Below are 8,968 nucleotides of genomic sequence, written 5' to 3'. Positions count from 1 at the left end.
GCTGTTTTGTGATAACCCGTTTGTCTGTAGGCAAATCCTAAAAAATGACTTGCAGCGTGTTATTCAGGCTTCTAGTGGGGTTGTGTGCAATCGCCTTAGTGTGCGGTGATGTTGAGGAAGAAGGAATGGTGGGAGCAGAAACCTACAGGATTGAAGGTCGTGTGGTCAGACCAGACTCGTCCATTGTCAGTCCAGCAGAGTGGTTTGCAAATACTAAAGTTTTCACCAACAGTGGTCATTTAGGCTTTCTAAGGTAAGCATTACAAATCTGGTAAATATAAGTTCTACTTTAAGCACCAGAAAACCTTCCCAATTGAATTCCTATTCCACCAGTTTGTTTTCTGTATTTTTCTGACTTTTCAGCTTCTATATCCTCATCCCACCACCAGGTTACTTATGTCTTTGTGAGTCCCTTGTCCATCCACACACTGAATCAGTAACCTTCAAGAGGCTGTTCTTGAGAACTCTGTACTGTTCATTAACACTTCTGTCAGTGTCTTCCTGTTTAGCCACCACTCTACTCATCATGCTATAAAAGGCATCCCTTACTGCTTGTTTTTTCACCTTCCAGATTTTCCTTCTAGGTGCATAGGTCCTCTTTCATCACCCGCTCCTTAAACTCCACGTCACGTGAATAATGTGTGTTGCTGCACACACTCCTTGCCCCCTATAACTTAACATCCCTCACTAACCTATCAGCCCCCCTGACCAGGAAATGGTACATCTGGCTGCTGTTTCCCGTAGACTCTTATGTAATCAATGAGCTCTCTTTTCCTAAAGTACATGTTGCACACATTCATGTTCATTGCCTCCCCAAACTTGAGTATCCTTTCCCCTTCTTCATTTCTTGTACCATATGCATATCCTCCCTGTACTCCATCATCTCTCGAGCTGTTTCACCTACATGACCATGTAAGTCCCCTCCCAAAACGACAGTTCCATCATCCCCCATATCACTTACTAAGTATATGTATTAAGTTGTCTCAGAAGCTGTCCTTCTGTACCTCACCCAAGCCAGCCTGTGGAGCATACACCGATATAAATGCAAACATTATCTCACTGAACAAAACTTTCACTATTATAAATATCCATTTGCTGACTCTCATTACATTCATGATATATATTCATTGGTAATCCAAATGGTTTCCTGTACACCAGGAAACCATTTACTACACTGTGTGGTAACCATATAACCAAATTTTGGCACCTGGTGGTTTAGTGGGTATTTATGGAGCTCCAATCGGATTGAGCCAGTGAAGGTTTCTATCCAAGGGGTGGTTGGGTTTTATTGCCCACATAATGCCACTCAGGGATGAGTGAGGCCGGTCACTCTCATCTTAAATGTCAGGACCAACTGCTTAGCCCTGGTTTCCTATGCTTCTCATGGGGCGACATAGGACTGGATGATGATGGATGGTAATAACATATAGATGAGGTATTGATGGCATGATTTCTTACATGTGTAAGCTAGTCAGTAGATGTCTTATTAATATTCTGTGTATGGTTCAGGGAGGATGGAACATTTGTGATCAACAACGTACCATCTGGTTCATACGTGGTGCAGGTGATGAACCCAACCTTTATGTATGAGCCACTGCGGGTTGACATCAATTCCAAGGGAAAGATCAGGGCTCGGGCTGTCAACCACATTCAGCCCTCAAATGTTGTTCAGGTAAGTGCAGTTCTCCACCCTTGGTGCTTTAGAGGAGAGCATCAGAAAATTGCAGTACAGTATAAGTAGCTCTCATTTTTAAGTCAGGGTTTTGTACCAGATTGTCTGAGTTTTGTATACAGTCTACAGTATAGCCGGTACTGTCAGTATGAGAACAATTGGAAAATCAGTTCTGTATGCCGCAGTGGAACTGTAATAGCAATTGTAAAAGGAGGGCAAAGTGACTGAAAAGCATAGTGGTCTACAGGCAATCTTCAGTTTAAGAAGGGATGTGTTTAAAGATTTTTTTTTTTTTTTTTTTTTACAACTGAGATTGTAGACTTGGGGAACTGGAAAATATGTTTTGTCACTCATTGGTCTCTAAGTACAGTATAAGTTTAACCCGTGGATTGCACAATTACCTTTTTTTTATCCCACTCCATGGAGATGGGTGGTAAGATCTGGAAGAATTTGAGATTTACTAATACCCGGTACTTATAAATAACACTTATTTACCTTACCTCCTTCTGTGTGATCTTTTCATTTTTATTAATGCGATTTCCAGATGATTTTCTACAGCTTAAGAGTGACTGCTAGTAGAGCAAAAATTAGTCTTGTTGTATACAGTATAGCCTCTGCAATCCAAGAAGTCTCCCCTTAAGTTGTATAATTGCTAAGGGTAGCAGGAATGAGGTGAAGAAAACCCTACATGGTTCAAGGGATTAAATATAGCCCTTGCAGTACAGAGTAACGTTTCTGTATACCTCTAGTCACTTGAGCCATGGTGAGAATCATGAGCATTCAGTACAGGAAGTGAGGAAATGACTGGAGACATTTTGACCATGTAATGCCTCAAAGGGAAATAGGCCTAGGCTTGTCTTCTGCCCTTAACATATGAGTCAGGTGATGTATATTTAACTACAGTATTCTTTGAAGTGCCAACCAAGCTTTGGTCCCCTATGCCCACAGGAGATAGAATCCAGAGTAACATTGCATGTTTAAGCCTCCAGGTTCCTCAGCCCCCTGATAAGGAAGACTGTGGACCCATTCTAGATTGATGAGGTTAAGTGTTATTAACTACGGTAGCCTGGACTTGGGCCTTCTATGCCTCAAAGGGAGTAAAATGGAGTCACTTTATTTTTATCGTTATTATTACTCGCCTAAAGGCTGCCTTCGGTTGCCTCCTCTTGATATCAAAAGGCCAGAAGTGAGTCATAATTTGGGAGCCGGTGGCTGGGTTGGACTGGAAATTGTTTTATTCTTCAAGCAAGACTATTTGAATAGTATCTTGCTCTAACAAAAATTGTGCTACGTTGTGCTGTTTTGTGGTATTTGGGGGCACTCACCATCCACTCACTTGATGTAGTGCTGCTTTGGATGTCTCCCTCTCCTCTCTTCCTTCCACTTCTGTCTTTCTTTTCTTTATTCTTTCCTCTTTCTTCTGCCTACGGGTGACTTTACGCTTCCTCCTCTGTCTTTCTTTCCGTCTTTCCTCCTGCTTTTGCCTATAGGTGACTCTACACTGAGTGACAAGCCAAATGGTTTCCTGTACACCAGGAAACCATTTACTATGCTGGGTGGTAACCACACAACCAATTATGGCACATGGTGATTCAGTGGGTAATTAAAGCGCTGCAGTTGGATTGAGCCTCTGTAGGTTTATATCCAAGGGATGGTTGGGGTTTATTGCTCACGTAATGCCACTTAGGGATGAGTGAGGTTGATCACTCTCATCCTAAATGTCAGGACCAACTTGCCTAGCCCTAGGTTCCTACGCTTCTCGTGGGGTGACATAGGATTGGATGATGAATGGATTGATATAGTAACAAACAAACCAACAAACATACAGTAATCGGATCATTGTAATATAGATTATAGATGTGATAGAAAGTGTTAGGAGGAATACATTGAGGTGGTTTTGCAATGTGGAGAGGATGGAGAGCAAGAGACTAAAGAGAGTGAATGTGAGTGAGGTCAAGGGAGGGGAGGCTGAGGATGAGATGGAGGGAGGGAGAGGAGAGGTATATGAGAGAGGGGTGTGTGAGCTGGGAGGGCAGTGAAATGGCGGGGGATATTGCGACATGGAAGCAATTTGTTTGTGGCCACTCCTTACAGGATTTAGGCATCTGGCAGTAGATAGATTGATAGATTATTATTATTATTATTATTTTATTTATTTATTTATTTATTTATTTTTTTAAATACCTAGCCAGGGGATAGCCCCAATTCATCTTGAAGGCAGGAAAATTGAATTGGCAGTTAACCAGTTCCTTTGCCCTCCAGATGCCTCACCCTCTGAGAATGAAGAGCCTGGGTCCGTTCCGATACTTTCTACAGCGAGAACAGTGGCGACTGACGGATACCCTAATGAACCCTATGGTTCTGATGACTGTGCTGCCGTTGGTGCTGATGATGGTGTTGCCACGGCTCAATGACCCAGAGACACGCAAGGAGATGGAGCAAATCCAGATGCCTAAGATGGACGCACCAGAGCTCTCGGAAATCATGACCTCCATCTTTGGGGGTGGAAGTGCCTCCAGCACTCAGTGTCAAGCCAACCAACCCAAGATGAGGTCTCGCCCCAATAGACGAAAAGATAAATCATAGTTACGCTAGTTGTTGTTCATGATACTGAAATTACATATGCATTAGATGTGAAAACATGAAATGCTTGAGCTTTCTATTGAATGTTGCTTTAAATTGATTTTAAATGTTGATCATTGTTAGATTATCATTATGTTAATGTTTCACAACCTGAAGGGAATTTCTTTCTTGGTATCATATATGGCTATTTATATATATATATATATATATATATATATATATATATATATACAGAAAACTCTCAGTTATTCTGTGTAATTCAGCCAAGCCCTGTGCCAAATAACATGAAACTGGATATTTCATAGTACCCTTCATCGGCTCAGTATTCAACATTGAGCTGGATATTGTGTTACCGTACTATCTGTCCGGATCCTCTATCCTAAAAACTTTCCCCTGTGTAACAGATGAAAATTGGGCATGAAATACAATAAAGTAATGATACAACACAGTAATACAGAGCCAGTTGGCTACTGTTTACAAGCCAGTTGATACACATTGAGGCTAAATATTGGATAATTTTGATGGTTGTTGCATTAATAGAGTCAAGCCAGCAGCACCGGATATTCCATTCATTTTTCTTCCTGGACCATCATTTACCTCTTTTTTTTTTTTTTTTCCCTCTTCGGTAGTCTCTTTACGTGCTTCTTGTTCTCAGTACATTCAGTTCTTATTTCAATTGGATCCCTGTCCTGTAACCACTGTAGCCACTTCTTTCTCATTTCCTCCACTACTCTCTTAACCTCTTCATCCCACCATGCCATACCTCTCTTCTTTGTTGTAACTTTTGCTACACCACACATCACATTAGCATTCCTACCTATGCAGTCCCCATATGCATTCCATAGGCTGTCCAGATCCATTTTTTTCTAATTTACTGATTCCACCTCCTCCCTAAGTTTGGGCCTGTATTAATCTGCCATTTCTTTGATCCTCAGCTTCTTGACTTTCAGTCTTTCTCTGTGATTGCTTCTCTCTTTCCTGGTCCATCTCACTCCTCACAGGTTGATCTTTCATACCACAGTCATATGATCAGTCGGACCTCCACATCGTCCTCTCACAGCCCTTATATCAGCAACCATTCCCAGCATCAACCTCTCCTCGAACACGCAATCAATCACGCTCCTTTCAGCACGATCCCCATTCTCTCTATACCATGTATATTTATTGAAATACGAGTTACAAATATGCAACCTCCTTTCCTGATGTATATCCTTCAGTTGTTTCCCATTATCATTTTCTCAGGGTACTCCATTACAACCCATTTTGTCATCCTTAGCACCAGTGCTTACTCTTCCATTCATATCACCCATTACAATCACTATAGAGCTCCTGGGTATTTCTCCCACTGCTTCATTCAGCTCATCTCAAAACCTGTCTTTCTCTCATACCTGTCATTACAGCGTGCATACGCTACAATGGCAGCCACTTTCACCTTCTCAAACCTGAACTTAACGTACGGTCATCTCAGGCTGATGCATTTGTAATCTCTCATTCCATTCTGCCACACCTCATTCGTCAACAAAGCAACTCCTTATATATTCAGTAAACTCTCAATTATCCGTCATCGCAATATCCAGTCCAACGCAATATCCGGTGCTTCTGGCTCGAGTCTGTTAATGCAATATCTGTCATGTTGTATCAACTGGTTTGTAAATGGTAGCCAATTGGCTCTGTATTACTGTGCTACTATATTTTATCATTATTGTATTTTATGCTCAATTTTCACATTTTACTGACTGGAAAGTTTTTAGGAAAGAGGGTTGAGATGGATAATAACGCAATATCCGGCTCATCGCTAAATATTGAGCTGATGGGAGGGATTATGCAATACGTGATGTTTTGCAATATCCGGCATAAGGCTTGGCTGAATTAGGCCTACACCGGGTAATTGAGAGTATATGTACAGTATATATATGTTTACACATAAATATGTAGTAGTGTGTATTTACCTAGTTGTGATATACAGGAAATAGAGCTATGCTCGTGGGGTCCCATCTCTGTTTCTCGGTAAATCAAATTTTGCTTTGAACTTGTTTAAGTTTTTAGACTAGACAATCTCTTTTTGCCCAGGCTATTCTACAGGCCAATGCATCTATAAGGAAAACTATATTTCTTCATATCCATCAAGCAGCTTGGCTTTTTCAGTTTCATTCCGTGTCCTCATGTTACTCTCCTCTCCCATACAAACAGATCTTCTCTGTCAGTTTTATCTACTCCCATCATGGTCCTGAACACTGCAATCATATCGCCCCTCTCTCTCTCCTTTCCTCTAAGGAAGGCAGATTCAGCTTTTCCAGCCTCTCTCCGTACAACAGATCTGCCAGGCTAGGGACCATCTTGGTCGCTGTTCTTTGCATTCTCTCAATCTTGTTTATATCTTTCATTTTGTGTGGGGACCACACTACTGCTGCATATTCTAACCTGGGGTGGATCATGGCCACTGTCAATTTTTTCATCATCTCATCCATGTAATGAAATGCTACTCTAATGTTAGTCAAGAGTTTATATGTCTCTGTAACTGTCTTGTTAATGTGTTTTTTAGGTGACAAACTGTCCAGGACCAGCACTCCCAAATCTTTCTCATCTCTCGCTTTTGTGATTGGTTCATTACCCATTAGATAATTAAGTGATGGCCTCTTGGTACTTTTACCCATCTCCAATATTTTACATTTTTTGCGTTGAATTTCGTTTCCCACATCCGGCTCCAATCATGTATCCTATCCAGGTCCTCCTGCAGCATTTTACAGTCTTCCTCCACTTCTACTTTCCTCAAGATCTTTGCATCATCAGCAAACAGACATGCATAACCGTTCATTCATCTACCATATCGTTTACGTAAATCAGGAACATTACTGGCGCTAACACTGAGCCCTGTGGGACTCCACTTGTTACTTCCCTCCATCCTGACATCCTGTCCTTTATTACTGTCCTCATTTGTCTCTCTCTCAAAAAGTCTCATCCACTTCAGGAGGTTTCCCTTCAGTCCTCCTATGTGCTCCAATCTCTACATTAGTTGTTTATGGGGTACCTTGTTGAAGACTTTCTCCAAATCTAAATACACACAATCCACCCAACCATCTCTCTCCTGTAGCACGTCAGTCTCTCCTGAGTATAAGCTCAACAAGTTGGAAGCACACGACATTCCACTTGTGAATCCAAACTGACTTTCAGCCAAAATTTTCATCTCCTCCTGATATTTTATCCATCTATCTTTCAGGATTCTCTCACAATTTAGCAACCATGCTGGTCAGGGACACTGGTCTATAATTCAGGGTTCTTCCTTGTTTCCTCCCATATAAATTGGTACCACATTTGCCCACATCCATTCTTGAGGCACTTTCCCCTCTTCCAGAGAACACACAAATAAATTGTGAATCTTATTCGTCAGTTGTTCTCTGCATTCCTTCAGTACCCAATTAGAGATTCTGCCCGGTCCTGGGGCTTTCCTTACATCTTGAGTTTCCAGTAATTTATACACTTCCTGCACTTCAACTTTTATATCTTTTATCATTACATTTCTGGTCACTCCCTCCCCCTCCACAAAATCCCTTTCTTTAGTGAAAACCAATCGGAAAAACTTGTTTATTATTTCATCTTGCATTAACGCCTGCTGCATCTTTATAGATCTCTCCTTTTACTTTCAGTTTGGTGATTACTTCCTTTTGTTTCAATTTGCCATTGACAGATCTGTAAAATAATTTGGGTTCTTCCTCACGTTTGTCAATTATACCTTTTTCAAAGTTCCTTTCTTCCTCTCTTCATATTCTTGTATATTCACTTCTAGTTCTTTTATAGTCTTCTTTTGTTCTGTTATTACTTCTCTTTCCTCAGTTATTCCACGCCATGTCCCTCTTCTTGTTTGCTACCATACACCTGTTAAACCAATCCTTTTTCCTATTGTCTTTCCCACATACTTTTGGAACATATTTTTCCACTCGTGAATTGTAGTGGTCTAGAAAGATATCCCACTTCCTCTGTATCTCTCTCGTTTCTCTGAATTTTCTCCATTCTGCTTTTTCGAAAAATTTCCTTAATCCTGTAAAATTTGCTTTCCCAAATTTGTATCTTCCCTGCCTATAAAGCTCGTCTCTTGGCACCACATTCCCTTTTATCATCTGGAACTCAGTGACGACATGATCACTTTTTCCTGTAGGACACACATATTTCAAAGATTCAGTTATGTCAGGTTCTTTGGTTAGCAGTAAATCTAGTCTTGCTGGTGTGTCATCACCTCGGAATTGTGTCTCTTCTTTGACCCACTGGGTCATTACATTATTCATTGCTATATTGAACAATATAGTGCCCCAAGAATCTTCACTGTCTTCTGAGTCCCATTCCTCCCAGTTCACCTCTTTACAATTAAAATCACCCATTAGAATTATAGTGTTGCTTTTCTCAATCACTTTCTGTAGATAACTAACCATGTCTGACATCTGGTAGTCATCGTCATTCCATGCTTTTGTCATAGGGGGAACATATACTTCTGCTGTATCTCTCTTGCCATTCTCTCCAGTTTCTAATTTCATATTTATCACTTCAGCCCTACCCTCTCCCATTTCCACAGTATCCATGTTTATGTTGGTCTTCACTGCTTTTTTTTTTTTTTTTTTAATGCGAGGAAGAAGGAACCAAAGGCCATGAGCCTGCAGTAACAGTTCCCTCAAAGAGAAAAACAAAATACAATAGAGAGCCAAATTCAAGATCCGATCATTT

The 8,968-nt window shown here is 40.9% G+C and overlaps 1 protein-coding gene across 1 annotated transcript; it reads left to right on the top strand.

Moving 5' to 3' along the window:
* Positions 1-46: 46 nt before the first annotated feature.
* EMC7 (ER membrane protein complex subunit 7) lies at positions 47-4,343 on the top strand. Its single transcript, XM_080270013.1, has 3 exons — positions 47-253; positions 1,510-1,672; positions 3,935-4,343. Exons 1-3 carry the CDS (start codon positions 126-128, stop codon positions 4,256-4,258), a joined length of 615 nt encoding a protein of 204 aa, XP_080126139.1. The 5' UTR covers positions 47-125; the 3' UTR covers positions 4,259-4,343.
* The last annotated feature ends 4,625 nt before the right edge of the window (positions 4,344-8,968 follow it).

Source organism: Coenobita brevimanus, chromosome 39 (assembly GCF_032717465.1).
Source record: "Coenobita brevimanus isolate Jiangsu-jjx chromosome 39, ASM3271746v2, whole genome shotgun sequence".
Classification (NCBI taxonomy): domain Eukaryota; kingdom Metazoa; phylum Arthropoda; class Malacostraca; order Decapoda; family Coenobitidae; genus Coenobita; species Coenobita brevimanus.
This window is presented reverse-complemented; position numbering and strand designations above follow the sequence as displayed.